The 19,094-nt window shown below is 42.7% G+C and overlaps 2 protein-coding genes across 3 annotated transcripts in view; one reads left to right on the plus strand and one right to left on the minus strand.

The window, feature by feature from the left end:
* mtus2a (microtubule associated tumor suppressor candidate 2a) overlaps nucleotides 1-14,497 on the plus strand; it is a 39,759-nt gene extending 25,262 nt beyond the window's left edge. Inside the window, exons 5-16 of one of the 2 annotated variants that reach the window (XM_047327269.1) lie at nucleotides 2,236-2,400; nucleotides 4,900-4,998; nucleotides 7,848-8,035; nucleotides 8,134-8,259; nucleotides 9,270-9,336; nucleotides 9,611-9,825; nucleotides 9,974-10,079; nucleotides 10,178-10,251; nucleotides 10,333-10,431; nucleotides 10,565-10,684; nucleotides 10,799-10,899; nucleotides 10,995-14,497. In XM_047327269.1, coding sequence (XP_047183225.1) covers nucleotides 2,236-2,400; nucleotides 4,900-4,998; nucleotides 7,848-8,035; nucleotides 8,134-8,259; nucleotides 9,270-9,336; nucleotides 9,611-9,825; nucleotides 9,974-10,079; nucleotides 10,178-10,251; nucleotides 10,333-10,431; nucleotides 10,565-10,684; nucleotides 10,799-10,899; nucleotides 10,995-11,406 — 1,772 coding nt within the window. In that variant the 3' untranslated portion in view covers nucleotides 11,407-14,497. The remainder of the gene's footprint in view (nucleotides 1-2,235; nucleotides 2,401-4,899; nucleotides 4,999-7,847; nucleotides 8,036-8,133; nucleotides 8,260-9,269; nucleotides 9,337-9,610; nucleotides 9,826-9,973; nucleotides 10,080-10,177; nucleotides 10,252-10,332; nucleotides 10,432-10,564; nucleotides 10,685-10,798; nucleotides 10,900-10,994) is intronic. The other variant, XM_047327270.1, reaches the window with a different exon arrangement.
* A 443-nt stretch (nucleotides 14,498-14,940) lies between these two features.
* stoml3b (stomatin (EPB72)-like 3b) lies at nucleotides 14,941-18,494 on the minus strand. The gene is made up of 7 exons (XM_035624998.2): nucleotides 18,336-18,494; nucleotides 16,878-16,981; nucleotides 16,694-16,766; nucleotides 16,513-16,595; nucleotides 16,196-16,399; nucleotides 15,633-15,767; nucleotides 14,941-15,468 (listed from the first exon to the last, which is right to left on the minus strand). The coding sequence occupies exons 1-7, from the start codon at nucleotides 18,397-18,399 to the stop codon at nucleotides 15,280-15,282; spliced, it is 852 nt and encodes a 283-aa protein (XP_035480891.1). The 5' UTR covers nucleotides 18,400-18,494; the 3' UTR covers nucleotides 14,941-15,279.
* Between the last annotated feature and the right edge of the window lie 600 nt (nucleotides 18,495-19,094).

The following is a 19,094-nucleotide window of genomic DNA, read 5'->3' on the forward strand; positions in this document are numbered from 1 at the left end:
CGAGGCGTTACAGGAGCTTCAGGAGCAGTAAGCAGCTCCCTTTACTGCGGACTTTGGGCCTTTTAACTTTGCAGACCTTTGACATACACAAAGAAAACTATATAACACAACGGAGGGAAAAGGGAAAAACTGAAAAGCATAATATGTCTCCTTTAAGCCAAAAAGTTGTCTACTTCCACTTTAAATGTTATATAAATAAATAAATATATAAATATATATATATATATATATATATATATATATATATATATATATATATATATATATATATATATATATATAAAGATTTATATATGAAACAATTTACATGTGTTAATCACTTTTTTATTGTCACTGATGAACAGATTGTAACAAACCTCAGACCTGAGACTATCTCAGTTGTCTGGAAGGGCCAGACCAGAAGGGGCAGATTTCCATGTAAAGGGCTCAGGGAGAATTTTTTTACCTTTGTGTGTGTGGTGTGAGCGCACGCACAAACACACGCAGCTGGATTGCAAACTGCAGTTCCCTGAACGTAGAGTCAGCATTATTTCACCGCCATTAGTTTTGCTTTGAGGAGCGAGCTGCTCCAATAACACGGCCTCCCGCTGAGCTGGAAGAAACTGCAGTCTTTTGTTCTCGCTTTCCTCGTGCTCACGGTCCCTTTTCAATATCTGTGCTACTCACCATTCATCTTCGTGATATGCTAAATTGTCGCTGCGGCACCATCCATTTATTCACAGCACTCTTTATATCATTGTGTCTGCTTGCTCCTGATCCCACACAGCCACCCTCTTCCTTCCTTCTTCCCCTCCTCTCCACGCTCTGTTATTCATCGCCGGCTGGCATTTTGCCGATCAGTGATGCACATTCGCTCTTACCCTTAATGAAGCACATCTTTTCTTTTCTCTTTTCTCTTTGCCCCTGAATTTCACCCACTCCTCCATCACACATTTTATCATCATCATTAGCATTCCTGGGTCTTGTTTCTCTGACGTCACGGCTATATCCTCCTGTCTGCGATCTTTGCTCTGTGCTTTGGGAATTTGTCCGTACACACTTGACCTTCGACTAATGAGCACATGTCTGTATCACCCAGTGAACTGTTCCGTGTCAGTCAGACAAGTTAGGAACCAGCTGAGCATTTTAAGTTAATGCCAAATGTTTCTATTTCTATAAAGTAAATATGTTATTTGTCAATAACAGCTGTAGTTTTTCACTTTATGACACATAATGGGAGCGCAGTGTCAGCGGTGTACACATAGCAGTGACAGGGGCATCATTATCTAAATGTGGATTGCAGTTTCTACCAGTCACGTGTGAGCAAATGCTTTTATTTTACTCTGAGAATTATCTAAAGCAGCGGTCATAAACCTGCAGATCAAGACACCCACACTGAGTTGCAATGTTAATATTTTGTTCATTTGTTTGTTTTTTCTATTCATTTATAGATCTATTAGAATCTATTGATATCTTAAGACATATCCTAGTATATTCTGTGTTTATATACCTACATCCCGTATTGTGTCGTTGTTGTCAATGCGATGTGGTTGTGTCCATTGCCTCGGGAGAACACACGATCGCCCGCTGGTCGTAGGGTTGGCGGGTCAATGCCTGCCCCCCCTCCGTCACACGTTGTATCACTGGGCAAAACACTGAATCCCAAATCGCTCCGAATGGTCAGGCATGCCATTGATGTGTGAGATTGTCGGTAAATGAAAGAGAACTTCTAAAGCACTTTGGATGAAAGGGATAAATAAATGCCGTCCAGCTACCAGTATCAAAGGAAGCGTGTCTGCTTTAATTCCGCGAGGTGGAGAATGGCAGCGGCAGGCAAACGTTTGTGTCATTACTGGATGGGGATGGCAAGATGAGCAGGATACGTGCGTCTGTGAGAGCACATAAACTATGTTTGTGTTTGTGTGTGTGTGTGTGTGTGTGTGTGTGCGAGTGCGCTGCAGGTTAACCAAAGCTAGATTGGGAGCAGCAGCAGTAGGACCCAGAGGTTACAAACCATTTCTCAGTCCAGTGAACCCAAATTTGAACGTAACACGGCCCTATCAGATGGTTTGAAAACCAATGTGTGATCATGAGATGAAGAAATTTGATGGCCATTGAGATTTGAAAAAAAAGAATGAATGAAGATAAATCCTAACATATTGCATCTAGTGTAGATTAACATTTCTTGGTGAAATTAACAGAAGAGTTAAACAAAATTAAGTCAAATTATTCATCTTCGTCTCCTGTGTATTTCAGGTCTGAGCGTGAGTGAGGAGCCTCCTCCTCACAGAGTGACCACCAGCCCCCCGTCTGCAGATCACCAGAGAGGGGCACCGTGCCGCAGCAACAGTCTCCAGCCGCCCTCCACCCCGGCTCTGCCGCGGCGCTACCTGCCTCCCCAGCCAAGGAGCTCCCCTGGAGGTCAGCAGAAGCTTACGAAGAAGGCCCGAAAAATTCAACATATACAGGAACATCAGTTACAAGCAAATCTGAGAGATACATTTGTCCACCAGCTACAGATGATTCCATATTGTCACATTATTGCCATCTACAACAACATATTAGTAGGTAAAAAGAAAAAGTCGTGGAGCAAGGGAAGGGGGTATTGTTGAAACTCCAAAAGTTCAAGTTGGAAACGCATTCATCTCGTAATTCATAAAGCAAGACCTCGAGACGCACAATGTGCCCCTGGAATGATGCAATGCAGTGATTAACACCACCACTTTTATGTTTCCACCATTCTCTGCCTCCTTATGCAGTGTAGCGTCTAACTAAGCCCACGTCTGCTCTCTGAGGTTGTTCAAATTCATTTTGAGAAATTAGCACGCTGACAGAAAGCACTGAACTGCTTTGGAGATATTATTTAACATGTTTTTATTGTAGTCTGCTGCAAATAAATGTAGCTGAACTTGTTAGGTGAGACTGTTCAGTACTGTCTGTTCAGAAGAGAAGGAGAAGCTCACTGGCAACGATGCTTTTCACACATGCTTGTATTTTCACACGTGGAGAAGTAGTATCACACTTGACTCACTCACACACTTTCTTTTGCTGCTACATAATGTCGAAAAAACAATCACAACTTACAGTATAAAACACATTTTAACCGAAACACAATGTAGAAATCATTTGCTGTGTTTTTAATGCTCCAGTCAGGCCCGTGAGTTGAGGATGCAGACAGCATAGTGGCTGTCAGAACATTTTAAATGTGCTATCAGTTAACGATGAAAAACGCACCCGAGGAGACGGACACGGAGGCTTTTTATCTGCACTGCATATTCCATGTCTGTGTCTCTGTCATAGTACAGCACAGACTCATTCATTTTATTGAACACACACACGCACTCACCTTATCTGTCGACTGACACTTCAGCACCGCTGTGCCCCTGAAAGCTTACGACGAAGAAAAAATGCTTTTTATCTACACGCATTCACATCAAGGCATAATGCTCAAGCTCAAGCTCCATTACAGTGGACTGACATTCATGCTAGTCAGACACTCATAATAATTGTGTTCCCTAAAATGAATTAAATAAATTAAGATATTGGACAAAGAAGTAGAAATAGCTCTGGTTTTTGTTAAACCTTTGAACATAAAATGTAATGAAACTTTAAGGTTTAATCCCAACGTAAACAAAACGGTGGCCTCAGAATTCAGAACATGTGATTTGAACATGCTGAATCACAGCTCTTCAGAATTCAGTTATTGAATGGTTGTCTGGTGCAGACATCCATTCAATAACTGAATTGCTTTCAGAAATGTGCAAGAACAAAACCAAACACTGGAATGCAACTTCACATTAACTCCCGCTGCATAAGTGGGAGCAACGCACATTGACTGTTTTCTCCGGTATCCTATAGTTCATCTAGGTTTAAAATCGAATGTGAAATTTCATCAACACCACTCCGTGCCACTCTCATGGCTCGAGAGACGAGGTTGGTCTGTCGGGGAGTCAGTCAATCCACCACTGAAGAGCACTTAACTCAAACGACCGCTGTGCCTATAGATTCCCACAGAGCAGCTACTGTAGTGTGGCTGCAGACTCCCAGTTCTGCACCAACACCTGAACAGTGAACACACACATGCACACACACACACACACAGTGTTTCTGCAGGCCTGAACTATCTCTCCAGGGTTATACGGGGATTTGTTCAGGATCACAGGCTTCGCTCCCATTACAGGTCTAATTAGTTTCTTTTCAAGGCCTCTCTCCTCCTCTCCTCCGTGCTTCACAACAGATTCCCTGCCAAGTCTACTTCCTTATTCACTATCATCTGTTTTTTGTTCTCCCCCACTTTTCCTCGTTCTCGGCTCCGGCGTAAAAAAAACACTTCTCACATTTAATGTTTCAAACCCAGCTATTTTCTCTACACCCACACACCTCGCCGACTCTGCGACGGATTTAATGCAACACGAGAGAAGACGCACGAGCTCAGAAATAATATTAGAAATGTATTCTGACTTTATGATTCTTGTCTGTCTTTGATTTAAAGTGTGTGTGTGTGTGTGTGTGTCACAGAGAGCAAGGAGGAGATGGGCACATCTCCTCCAGTATGTTCTGCTTCTCTTTTCGACCCAGAGTCCCATAGGACGTAGTTATGCTACGCAGCAGGGGGGAGATACTGTAGCTGGAGATGAAAGCAGGAGGGTGAGAGAAAGACTGAAAAAAGTCAGGAAGGAGGAAAATCAGCAAAGAAATGGAAAAGAAAAAGGGAGAGAGTGAGAAGTGGACAGGGACTGAATGTTGGTTTGATGTGAGGAAGCCAATAAAGCCAAGAAACTTTTTTAACATTACTGATGTGTTTGCTTTGTAAGTTTTTAATAGTTTATAGTCAAATGTCATTGTGTGTTTGGTTCTTTTTTCTGATTAACATCACATAACACTCTCACTCTGATTGGTTCTTTGCTCGTTCAATGACAGTTGGCAGGAAGGAGTTTCAGCGGAGTTCCGAAGTCACCCGTTCTCTCCCGTCCTCCCCGAAGAGGCTGGCAGTGGTTCCCCCTAAACCTCAGTCCCCAGGTGAGTTCACGGCGACGCAAAGTCAAGAGAAAGAGCAGAACAATAAATCGAGAGCACAGGACAGGACTGTCTGTCACACACAAACAGTGGCAGAAAAAGCACTGCAATAGATTGAACTGTGTTTCGACCACAGACCTGGGGAGATGAGTCAAATGAATAACAGACGGCTGCAACAAGGAGTTCCACTCCAGTCCACCAGGCTGCAGTGGCGCAGGAGACCGTACAACAACGATTACGCCATATTAATTGAGCAACACTACGACAACAGTAATCATGGAGCGGATTCCAATTGTGCCACCGTTAATCAGAGGAATGGCGAGCACTAGTAACAAAGGAAATTCAAAACAACCAAAACAGATTTATTTTGAGCTAGTGGGGAGCTTCACCAGCTGAAATAAAAAGCTTGAGTTCTTGACAGACCTGTTTTCAGCGCTGGATGTTTGTTGTTATAAAAGACCCCCGACCCCAGACTCATCCCAGCTGTGGTCCACACTGTTGCTATCTCACAAGTGCACATGCGAGTGACCAACAATCATGGCATTAGTTAGGAAAATGTGTTGTTTTCTAACATTCACGCAATGTCTGCAGAAAGGGAAGAACAAGAATCCATGTGTCATTCATTTATTATTTCACAGACCATGGTGCTAACCTTGCAGTCCCAGGTAAACTGCCAATTTTTGTTGTGTACGTATTTGTAAGAGTTTGGTGAAACCAGATACAGATTATAGCTCAAGTATAATCGGCTGAATTGAATGAATGGTTACAGTTCGTCTATTACATCTAGTCCACTCTGTTTAAATCCAGCTCCACTTCCCCACTTTTCCAAATCATTACAAAAAGTGGCCCTTATGTGACCTGCCGTCTCTCTGCCCACACCCAGAGGTGGCTTGCATCCATTCCAGATAGTTCCAGTGATGGTCATACACAGCTTCAAGGGGGGGATCCGTGAGGCTGAGCACTTTCCTCTGTGCTGTGATCTGAACTATGCAATCTGAACGCACCTTCCTTTAGGCTCTGCGGTGGAAAAATAATTTTCTTGCAGGATTGCAGAGAGTCTCCCCATCTTTCCTCGCCGAGCTGACACACATCTCCTCAGGCTACACCTCTCGCTTGGTTCACTTTGCTCACTGCTTTTACTTGGTCTTTGTGGGACCTTGTCTCCTCCCACACAGTCATGAAACAGAAGCACTTTTCTCAGCGTTGTATAGCTTTCCTCTTGTTTACTGTGATTCAAAGACATTGACAGCATCTAGTGTTGCTCCTACTGGAAGCTGCTCTGGACAGTGTGTCGGCAAAAATGACAAATGTGCTGTAATGGAACCCAAATTCCCCTCGTGGATAACCCAGCCTAAAAATACACATAGACATACACACAGCAGTCTGTGGACCCAGCAGGGTCTGCCACCGCCTTTTCCGACTGTTTCTCACATCATTATTCTGCTGTCATCAAAGCCCTGTCTTATCATCTGCATGCGGCCTCCACACTCAGCCACATAAACTCATTTAGTATTCGCTATTCTCCCTTTCTCCAATTTCTCAGCTGTGTGAGCGTGTGCGTGTGCGTGCCTGCCTGCCTGCAAAAGAGCTAGACAGAAGGTTTCTGGCAGTTGTTTTCAAAGATGGGGAATCCTAATGTGCCTTCAAGGCAAAGACACTGATGAAGATGTAATAATGAAACATTTGCACTTCTTGCACATATTTTTAGAAATGTGTCTCTTTTGCCTTGTGATGTTTAGTCCTTTTATTTTCTCTGAGCACAGAGGAGTTCCCCATGCTTCCGGTTTTATTTGCACACATTCAGTAAACTGTGTATATACTGTATATGTTCAATTTAGCTCTTCGATCACCATTACAATCACTGCCCCCCCCCCCCCCCCCCCCCCCCCAAGGATCTGGTGTCTCTCCACTCTCTTCTCTCATTTACCCGTGACCCCCGGACCACTCTCCCCCATTTTATCCCCCCACCGATCTCTCACTCATTACTTTGGACCCTGCACCCCAAGCCTAGCCTCCCGTTGTCATGGAAACGGCTCCCCGTGCTTCAGTGAGCCAGAATGAGACGGGGAGCCAGGTGACGTGGAGCCACACAGATTTCTTTATTGTGTGCAAAGACAATCACGCTCTCACACGGGCTGGTTCGTCCGTCGGTGTTTACATAGGGACGATAAAAATCTAAAAGAATTTCAATCGAAGCTGTCTTCTGATGCTGCGTCTCTCCGCGGGCTTCTACTTGTTCACACTATATGACAAGGTGACTCACACAGAGGTTAATCGGCCTCCCTGTATGTCAACTGCCACTTAATAGTGTGCCCCCCCCTTACATGAAATGGCCTTCACATGTTCATATCTGCCTGGTCCTTAAATTACCTCCATCATTAATGGATTAAGCCATTATTTAAATACACAGCATGTTTTTATTTTATAGAAACATATACCCACACATGTATACTGCTTTTCAATCATAACTTAGTGCGGATCACATTCATCCAGAGATTAGATCGTCCATCATGACAAACCCCGGACAGGGAATTACCCCTGGGCTTCCTCTGCAGAAAAGATTCAATTAACTTACCATCATTTATCACGTGAACACAGTCGTTAGCAATAGGTCAGGTCGAATCTCCTCTGATTTAATACTCATCAATTTCATTATTATAGATAGATAGACACAGTATGTCCTAGTTAGATTTCAGAATTAGCACACAACTAATTAATGCCATGTGGAAGATATCATTTGAATATTGTCATATTATATGTATTTACATAGTTTTTTTCTAGTTAAAAGATGCAGAAGAATTTTGTAAGTGTGAGTTGAATGTTCTCTGTTTGTTTATTTTCTATGCCCACAGTCCAGTCTGGGCAGCGGCCCGCAGCGGCAGTGCGAGGGTCGGCTCCCCCGGGGTCCCCCCGCCGCGTGGCCCCCCTAAGGCTGCAGCAGGAGCAGCAGGAAAGCCTGCAGAGGGAGAAAGAGGAGGCTCAACAGAAAGAGAGAGCGAGGCAAGCAGAGGAGAGAGAAAAAGAGGAGCAGACAGAGGAGGTGAGTTGTCGAGGAAATCAGCATCTCCGCGTGGAGTTTGCTCGGCCCTATTCTCTTTTATTATATTCTTTATTTTATTTTTATTCTCTGTCACTCAGGTTCAGAGGCTGCAGGGACGATGTGAACAGCAGGAGAGGCAGCTGAGAGCTCTGAGAGAAGAACTGAGGAAGACTTCCTTGGGTCTAGAAGCCTTCATCATCACCACTCAGCACTACTGCCTCAAGGTAGCCAACTGGAATGACACAGTTTATGAAATTGATTCAAATTATTATTTACTTATGCCATAATAACAGTGCTATCTTGCTCTAAAGCACCTGTTTAAGAAGATGTACACATTTGGTTTTATTTTTCCTAATTTAATATTTTCTTTTTAATTCAATCAAGAGGATTTACCTTTGATGGCGTATCACTCCCTGGTGATCACTACAAACTATTATCATCATGAAGGCTATTTCCTCCACCATGCAACCTCTGATTAGCAGGAGATGATCTAAAGGGGCCGTCTCCGATCCCATGCTTTCCATTTACTCTGAGCTTGGACTGTGTGACACACTGTGCACACGGTACACACACATGAACTCAAGAAGACCACATACAGTATTTAACACCATGAGGTGAGCATGGTCAATGAGCAGCGTGGTGTGCACAAGTGATTGCCACCGTGAAAGGTTCTGCAGAGTTCAGTGTGTCAGTAGGCTTGATCCATCTTGCTTCCTGTGCCTGACGGAAGGATTCAACCCCTGTAATAATGCTGCCAGGCTGTTGAGGGACTGTCTGACTTGTTTATGATCTACTGTCTGACCGCTGCAGTCGCCGGCACACAGCGAAGATATTGAAGTGTTACTGGTTGTGGAGGCCTGTGCGAGTGGGTTTGGGCTCCCTCTGCTGGCATCACTCAGACACAACAGCTACAGAATAGCAGGTGGACATGCTGTATAAACAGCATTTCAGGATCGTGTCTACTAAGTGGACAAGAAAGCAATGTTAATCATGAATTCAAAGAATTACTGAGGATGATGAAAAAATAGGCACGGGTTTTGTTTTGCGTCCTGACATCTCTGTTTTTAGCCACGCAACCACATGGCTCTAAAAGTTTGTCCATTACTTTGGTCAATGACCTAGAAGCCGTCTAATTGCATCACAACATCATCATCATTTACATCCATATTCCAAAATTTAGAAACTTTACCTGGAACCTTCATTATGTCAAAATGTTGTTTCTTCCCATTTCCAGAATAAAGCTACAGAGGAAAATGAAAGGAAGCTGTCAGTGGAAATGCAAAAGATCCGAGAGGAAATGGGTGAGTGAGATACAACCTCTTGAGCTTCATGGTAGGAAAAGCACTGATAACATAACTATGACTCTGTTCTATTTAGATGTCCCAGACAGCCATTATCCATTTATCTTTTTACATCTGTGATTTTCCTCCTGTCATATGTGAAAATATCTACTGTGTTTTGCTTACTTTAAAGAGGTTTGTATATGGGACGAAAAACATATCATATCCAGCTAAAACATGTGAAAACAAGTCATGACATCACATCATCACAAGACACTCTCTACTTCGTCCACAGCATCTAACTCGGTGCGGTGGGAGAGGCTCCAGCGGGAAAAGACGGCGTTGGAGGTGGCGTTCGAGCGAGAGCTGCAGGAGCTGCAGCTGCAGCAGGAGGCGGAGCTGGCTGCTGTGGAGGAGGGGCTCCGAAAGTGTCACTCGGCCGAGGCGGAACACCTGAAGGCGGAGTTTCGGTCAGAGATGGAGGAGTTTAGGACACAGCAGCAGGAACTGGTGAGAGAAAGGCATCATGGGAGATGTGTCCGCCTCATGTGATCTCTGATCTTACACACGAAAAATACAGTCAGTTATTAAAGGTGTGTGTGTGTGTGTGTGTGTGTGTGTGCGTGCATGCGTGCGTGCGTGCGTGCGTGTGTGTTAGGTGGAGGAAATGACAGTCAACCACCAGGCAGCCATTCAGGAGCTCAGAGACATGCATAACATCACCATGGCAACACTGCATGAGGAGCACGCCCGTACCATGAGAGGTATGATATTAGATCTCATTTAAATGACACAATATGACACCAGAACTGCTAGAAACAAATTCAACTCTCTGTTATTATGTTTCTGCATCTGTGTGTAGACTTAAGGAAAGCTCATGAGCAACAGAAGCTGCTTCTCGAGGAGGAATTTGAAAAACACAGGCTTTCTCTGCAGGTATGGCTCTTTAAAAACAGATGACTTTAACGTTTAACTTTGGTCAGTGCACACTAATCTGTACTCTGTGTGCTTGCTCAGGATCAAGTGGACACGCTCACATTTCAAAATCAGAGTCTGAGGGACAAAGCCAGACGTTTTGAAGAGGCTTTGAGGAGGAGCACGGATGAACACATAGTTGTGAGTTCACCCATAACATGAACACAGACAGTGTACTGCACACCTTCACGGCTGCATGCATCTCTCAGATAGAGAAGCATTTGAGAAATGGTGTCACCAGAAATAATGTCAGTGACCCAACTTTCTGTAACAGGATGCTTTAGCTCCATACCAGCACATCGAGAAAGATCTGAAGAGCTTGAAGGAGATTGTAGAGATGAAGAACCAGCAGATACACCAGCAAGATAAGAAGATCTCTGACCTGGAGAAAGTGGTATGCTCAAATAAGCACATCACTTCAACACCACTTCATAAAAACACACATACACATACATGTGGTCAATGTGCCAGTTCAGTGAAATATTGCGTTGTGGTTGTTACTTTTGAGCAGGCCCAAAAGAACGTGTTCCTCGAGGAGAAGGTCCAGGTTCTGCAGCAGCAGAACGAAGATCTGAAGACCCGTATCGATATGAACCTAGCATTGTCCAGGTGAGGGTCATGCAGTCTTCATCCTGATCATGAATGATGACCTCATCATCTTTACGCTAACACCAGCTCCCCTCTGCGCTCTGTTTCCTCCGCAGGCAACTATCGTCGGAGAACTCCAACCTCCAGGAGTCCGTCGAGAAGGAGAGCACCGAGAAGAAGCGTCTGAGTCGGAACAACGAGGAGCTGCTGTGGCGCCTCCAGACCAGTCCGCTCATGTCCCCCGCCTCCTCCCCACTGCACCGCTCCTTCTCCACCTCCCCCGTCCCCTCATCCCCATTCTTCTCCTCCTCGCCTGTGCCAGGGTGCGAATCCCCCACTCACTGTCACGGCTGTCCCCAGCAAGTTCAGTACTCCTCCCCTTCCCACAGAGCCACCACCAATCAAAACCTCTCCCCGGGACCGGCCACGCCAACTCACAGGGCAGCAAGCAATCAGAATTACTCCCCCGGCCCGGCCACGCCCACACACAGAGCGTCGGCCAACCGTTGTAACTTAGCTGCTCGATAAGCTCACGTCGTTCTCTCTCCAATTTCTTACCTGGCTCGTTCTCTTTCAGTTCTTTCATTCTCCTCCTTCCTTTCTCAATGTGAATGGAGCTGCAGTACATGTTGTACACAAACGACATGTCCAGTTATTACAGGTAAAACTGGACAGATAGTTCTTTGTCCCAACATGTATTGATACTAAGTCTTGAAGTAGAGACTGTATATACTGTATGATAGTGATGCAAGTGTTGACATGTAGTTAAAACCTGCATGAATTGGATGGTCATGAGCCCCTCAGAAACAGGAAACAGATGGAAAGTAGCACACTCTTTTAACCAAAACTCAATTCTCCAGGGAGATTTGAACACGGTCATGTCCTCGATAAAATAAGTTATATTACTTTCTCATAGTCAGTTAACTATTAATTGCAACTCTGAGTCATGAACTGAATCAGCCTTCAAGTTAAATGTTTTTTTTTCATTTGGAAAAATCCCCAACAAAGCACCTTATACTTGATCCTGTGGTTTCGCCAGCAGAGAAGGACCAACGTGTTTTTTTCATGAAGGACTTTACATACAGAATTGGTTTGTTAAATCAGAGCTCATAACGATTTTCAGCCTCCTCAAGATGAATTTGACATTTTGTAAATTAGTTCAGTGCTGATGTTTTACATGTGTGGGACGTCCTCCCTGGAACCCGAGCCATTTTACCTGCAAAATGCAGAGGACTTGATGATCGAAAAAGTCTTTTAAAACCTTGCCAGTGGTTCCTACAACGTCCACATGAGCTACTCTTCACTTTCATGATCCCTCAGGTCAACTTGCAAAAACGAATACACCCGCCATTTTATATTTACCTCAGTGGGAATGTGCAGTCTGTTGTGTCTGCAACTCAGCAGCATTAACAACGACAACAACAACAACAACAACAACAACACCGCTACAGAGAGAAAGAGAGAGAGAGCTCAGAGCTACAGGGGTACCTGGCAACAGGAATCACTGTTTTAACGATTATTGTGGATTTCTTTATGATGTGGTGTTTATATCTAATTTATTTGTTACATGTGTTTTGCTACTTTAAGCAAGCATGTACTGTGGAAGTCTGCCAGTCTTTACGTAAACTTATTATTGCCGTGATCTGTCTCTTCATTATTAAGCTTGAGCTGTGAGGGAAATGAATGGTGTGTTTAACTCTAAAGTGTAATACTCTCGGAGCTTATACTGGAGATTTCTAGGCTGTCATAGGTGATGTTCAGGGGACTGTGTTATGAAATGATATGAGTCTATAAGCTATATGTAGATAAAAAAAACAGTTTAACCCTCTGTTTACCTCTCTGTGACGTATTAGAATAGCGTAACCCTGTCTGAACCCGTGTTAACCCCTCATAACCCGGGGTTAACTCCTCCTGCATTGTTTATTTGAATGACACTTTTTTATTCTTTGACTATTATGTTCCAAAAAGTTTTGCAAACTGAATTTTCAGTGTAATGAATATATTGTTCAGGGAATTGTTTTCTAAATTTAGATTAGAAACATTTTTGTTTTTTGTATAGCTTCTCTACAGAACAGTAAACACGAGATATTTCCCAAGATGATTTTCCACTTATATAAAACCCAATAGAGAAACCAACCTTTGATGTATAAAAAAAAGAGAATCATTTTATAGCATACAGTAAATCATAGCTGCCTCCTGTACTATACTGTACTGACTGAACTTACCCCTCAGGGCTCTAATCTTTCATCTGGCTTTGAACAAGTCAACACTGAATATGACTGAATATTATAAAGTGTAATCTCAGTGATTTACTTGCACATAAACACACAAAGTCAAAGCTACATGAAAATTAGCATGGCCAGTTAGATGGGGTAAGTCTGTGTTGTGTTGGCTATTGGAAAAAAATGCTATTGGGAGCATGGGTTAGGGTTTGTGACTAATGTAATATTGTTAGGTAGATGCATGGGAAGAGGGGCGGGGGGCAGTATCAAGGCCTACCAGAGGGCCCTGAAACTCCTTGCAGCCCCCCTGGTCACTTTTTCTGTTCAGTTACAGGTTGAGTAAATGTAAACTTTTACCAGCATGTAAAAAGTTTCTGAGTTGACAGTCTTTCCAGGAATAATCTTCTAAGTAGATCTTTAATTGCTATATACCAGCACTTTGATGGTCATGAAAAAAAGGTGGGGGAAAAAATGTATCTCAATGTATCTCACCGATTTTTATAACGACCCTGATGATTCTGGGAATGTCTTTGCATAACTAGCAGTTGGAAGAATATACCAGTCAGAAAGTCACTGTGCTTTCGAATGTTTAGGATTGCAGTTCATGTACGCCACCGGATGATTCTTCAGGAGGCCTCCTCAAGGTCACCTCAGGTCCAAAAAATACAATATTGCAAACAAAAACCAGTGTTTACAGCATAAAACGATGTTAAATTTATATTTCACCTTTGAACGGACTTTGATATTTGAACAATGAACTGGTATTGTAATGACCCTTCAATGTGTCCTGTGGACATGTGTTTCTCACACTGCGCTGAATGTCGAAAAAATGTAATTTTATACAAGTCATTCTTGTGATTTTGTTTGATATAGAAGGGCCTCTTTTCTGACCACTATGTAGCAGCCACTTGATATGTAGCACTTGGTTGAGCCTCCCCTCAAGGAACGTGGGTAATTTGTCCGACACTCAAACGTCCATGTTGATATTTAAATGCTGTCGTAGCAAATGTTTCCATGGCTTGTCAACTTTCAGCACTATGTAAGCTATATGACTAACCCCTCGTGGATTTGCTCCAGGGACAACGTTTACTGAATTTGTCCAGGCACTGATTGTATGTTTGAATGTAAATACATTTACAACTCGAGTTGTGTCTTAGTGCACCAACAAAGTAATAGAAGCATGTTCTTTCTGTCTTCGCTGTTTCTCGCCCTCTCCCTTTCTCTTCTGTTACCTCTCTGCATTTGTGGCGGTCAAAATGTTAAGATGTGGCGTGCGGTACGGGAGGCCTAGAGGACGAGGAATGAGATAGTTCAACACGTTATGTACTCGCAGTATGTTGGTGATTTTATTTTTTCGTTTGGGGAGAACACAGTATTAAAATATTTTAGAAAAGTCATGAGATGTTCATGTTTCATTCGAGGGTAAGCCCAGCCCTCCGTTCTCTTGTTCAGGTGTGTTTGGCTGCAGCATGATTTCTGTGCTGGTCTCAGATAACAGCACATGCAATTCAGGACTGGTGTCAAAGTCTATCCTCAGATATGCTTTGTTCAGCTTCAAGGATCCACGAAACAACACTTCAAATAACACAAAATACTATGTATATAACTTTTATTTTTTACATTTATATATGTATTTTGTCCAATTTTACATATTCTTTCATGCTTAATCATTTTCATTTCTAAATTCGTAAGCACCATTTCGCTAATAGACCTGCCAAAAATGTTCCCTGCAGCTGAGGATTTGTAACAAAAGACTTTTCGGTTAAAACTACTCAGCAACACAGGCACCAACCCTGAAGTCGATTGAATGTGGGGCTATCAAGAAGAAAAAACACAGAGAGAAAGAAGGATGGATTTCTCCATTTATTAGTATGATTGCATTTTGCATACATCTTATATAGATATACTTTATTAACATATAACATTAGTTTCATAACAAAATGTATGATATATAAACTATGCTGACTACTCTGTATTTAATCTAAATCACATTGGTTCGCAGGCTTGGCCTCGTCACAGTTTGACTATACAAACCATTCAGGTGTTTGTATGATCAGTTTGAAAAAAAATTGGACCATTCAACAACATTATCTTGCGTTCTGGCAGTTATTACACGTGGCTGCAGAAATGAATATACATTGACTATATGGGACCATCAATATGAATTATCACTGAGAAATCACTTCCGCATGAAGTGAGATATGATGTCCATGGGCAGGGGGAATATGATGGTGGAGTTCTTCTCTGCTGCGATGGTGCTGAGGGTCTGCAGGTAGCGAAGCTGCAAGCCTGACGGAGACTCTGCGATCACGAGGGAAGCCTCCTTCAGGGCACGAGATGCATTCATCTCACCCTCGGCTGCAATCACCTGTATGAGGAGCCAGAAAGAGGGATTAGGGTGGCTCATAATAACTAGTAAGTAGGGCTACTTGTCTGTGCACAATGTTGTCTGTTGTTGTTTTTTTGCAATACATGCTTGTGTCATACTATGTGCATGTACTGCATGTGTCATGTTATAGTGTATGTCCTGACCTTGGCTCTGGCCTCTCGTGATGCCTCTGCTTCAGCAGCCATGGCTCTCTGCAGCTGATGTGGCAGCTTCACATCTTTAATCTCCACACGCTCCACCTTGATGCCCCAGTCGTCTGTGGCTTGATCCAGGCTGGTCTGGAATAGAGAGAATATATATTGGGTCAATGTGCACATTTGGAGAAAAATATTAAAAAATATTCCACACGGAAATTTACTTCTAAAAAATAACCCAGAAAAACAAGAGGCCAAATCAAATGTCTGTCCAAACATCCAGTACAGATTTGATACCTGGGATCAAGGATATACCCACCTGAGAGTTCCCACTTAGTGAATTGGAAGTCTCAAAAGATATTCTAGTGATACTGAACAAGCCAACATGCCAAAAAAGAAATTGTTCCAATTGACAATATGATTATCCAAAAGGGGAATCTTCTGAAAGAACTTTTTTTATCAGAACACAATGTCAAACATGCTATAACCCAACATTGTGGGTTTGTTTAATAGTTGTTCTCTGCTCTCGTTTTAAAAGCTATCAAGATTAAAACGGGTTTTGGACTCTGTACCTGCATGCTGTGAGCGATGCCCTCACGATCAGACAAGAGCTCAGACAGGTTCTTTGTCCCCAGAACATTTCTGAGGGTGGTTTGTGCCAGCAGACGGGTGGCAAAGTCAGCATTAGACACGTTGGCCACAGAGGCGATGGGGTCGCTGACCCGGAAGTACACAACTCCATCCACACAAACTGTAACCGAGTCCTTGGTCAAGATCTAGAATAGAAACACATGACAGTTTCTGTGGTTGTTCACTTTTCTTTTTTTTCAGCTGTGGTCATTTTCATCGTGCTGCTAAACAGTTGTTTTGTTGTTTGCACCAGCCCCACCTCTTGTGGTGGGATGTCAAATGAAACTGTTCGCAGATCCACCTTCACAAAGGAGTCGGTGCACGGCAAAACAAAGAAAATTCCTGTGGACAAAACATGACTTAAAAACATGAATAATTACTATTCTGCACCAGTCTGACATAAGTATTTGCTGTATATCATTAATTGTTGGTGTTTCTACCTGGTCCTTTAGCCTTCCTGTCTGTGATGCGACCCAGTCTGAAGATGACGGCGCGCTCATACTCCTGAACAATCTGTCGTACGGATAGGAAAGACCATAACACAAGCTCAGTTCACGTCCAAATTATGAAATAATAAGGCGTCTGCCTTACAACCCATTGTGCTGGTTTATTGAGATCACTCGCCTTCAGACAAAACCAGATAGTGAACGGGGCGAGGCAGATGGTAAAGATGCCAGAGAGTATGACGATGAACCAACCAATGCATCCAAGAGACCCCGTCCGTTCAGCTGGAGGGAGAGAGAGGGAGAGACAACATCGTCCAGAAGGTCAGTGATCAGGAAACACTTTGGAATTACCTTGGATCCCTGTGGGTGTGGATGTGATGTCCTTCACACACACGCGCTCACACACACACACACAAACAAGCCGGTTTCACACTGAAAAGCTATCAGTGCAGCCTGGACTAGGCCTTCCACTTTAGTAATAAAATAGGGTAATTAAGTGTGTGTGATACTTTGTAATAGTTTCCAGGTCAAATAAGTGTCATTCAGTTCTTATTTTTCCATGTTTTGCAACAAAGTTGTTCCCTCTAACACTGACATTTGATTTTTACGCTTGATGCTCACAGGTTACACCGTCAGACGACAATAATCTCATTTTTGAGTGCGAATAGCTTCAGCGTCATTGCCTTTGTAGTGCAGTGGTTATCATTTCCTTTATCGCTGCGGTTATCATTTCCTTTGCCCCTGTGTTCTCAATGACACCATTGCCTCTTTCTAGTTCAAGCCACAAGAATCATGTTTCCTGTTGTTGAACAAATGGAAAATTTCACAGCAGCATTAAACTGAAAGGGAGCACTGATGCTCATTAGAAACCCTGAAAATTCACTTCCGCTGTTGCACATGATCACAGCTAGTGGCAAAGATTGCATGTTTGCTAAGCATGAACATAATTCACTGTGCCAACCTTCATTATATCTATATATTATCTTTTCTCTGTTAAATTTGATTAGTAGGATGGAAAAAAGGTTTAATTCAAAGATCTGATTGAAAGTGAATGCATGTAAATGTTGTGTACACAGCCATCTAGGTGACACGATCCCGTCCAACAGGTTGGAGGACAACAAAGACGTGGAAATAGGATTACACCGAAAGAAAGAGGGGAAAACAAACATTTATCATCGACTAAATAAAGGAACATTTACACACGAGTCAGGATCACATGCTTCATATGTGAGTTTTGTCTTGACTTCACAGAGCATGGAGACACAAACACAAATGACAGGAGACAAACACACACACTAACACTCAGTCACATGCTTTTCGTAACTCCTTATCTCAGTGGCATGTGATTTCTGTCTCTATGACGATGCAGGTATACTAAGCCCCAGCCCCTCTGGCTCCTTTCCACCTCCACAGGTGAGCTGCCACAGTACATATGTATTACACATAACAGACTACTGCTCGCATAACTGATCTTAATGACAATGTACTGTACAATAAACATACAGTAGAGCTCGTGGTTGAGGGATCCTTTGATCCAAGCTTTTAATGTCCTAATGTTAGTAATATTTCATTATTTAACACAAGGTAGTGTAACGTAAAAGCTCAGGAGAAAAAGACAGTGAAGTCCATCACTTACATATTAAGTCTTGTTTGCTAATTCCTCTTCCCTTTTGGCTTTCCATCTGGTTCTCCATTTCCATGTGTCGCTCGAAGCCGAATTGGGAAGTGTGAGGAGAGAGTTTGTTGAAGTGCAACTGATCAGGGGGGAGTCACCCAGCCTTTTAAAGCTGTAACACTGCAATATAATGAAAGGAGTAGGTGTGGCTCCCACTCTGAGTTGATCATCAACAAAGTGCAATCCTAATGATGCGAACAGGTTACTGGATGACCCTCGAGTTGTGTTTCACGTATGAATCATGGAAAATCTTAACACAACCTGCATGCCTGCCAAAAATATTGTCACGTACAGTATGATGTGATTTTATTATTATTATTAAACCTGCTGTGGGTAGATAACAGTGACACTTACCAGTTTCCACCTAATTCAACCTTAAAAAATAATTTCCTGATGGTATTACTGTGGACTGTGTTCAGTTATCTGTTAATCATTTATTGTTACACTTAATTGTTTCAGAACTGTTTCTTGACACTTCAGTTTAAATTTACAAAGGTTTGAATAAACTAACTATAAACTATAAATATTTTACTTCCTGTATTCCCCTAGATATTAAAATAGCTCGTAACAGGGGAAAATCATTATTTTTTCTTTTTAATTGATAAGCATCAGCAAGACAATTATTTATTGAACAAAGTGTCTTGTGTACTGCACTTGCTGTAGTGAATTACAAATTAAATCTTCCTGGCAACAGATGATACCATCTTGCACAAATTTATG

The sequence above is a fragment of the Scophthalmus maximus genome, chromosome 2 (assembly GCF_022379125.1).
Source record: "Scophthalmus maximus strain ysfricsl-2021 chromosome 2, ASM2237912v1, whole genome shotgun sequence".
NCBI classification, from domain to species: domain Eukaryota; kingdom Metazoa; phylum Chordata; class Actinopteri; order Pleuronectiformes; family Scophthalmidae; genus Scophthalmus; species Scophthalmus maximus.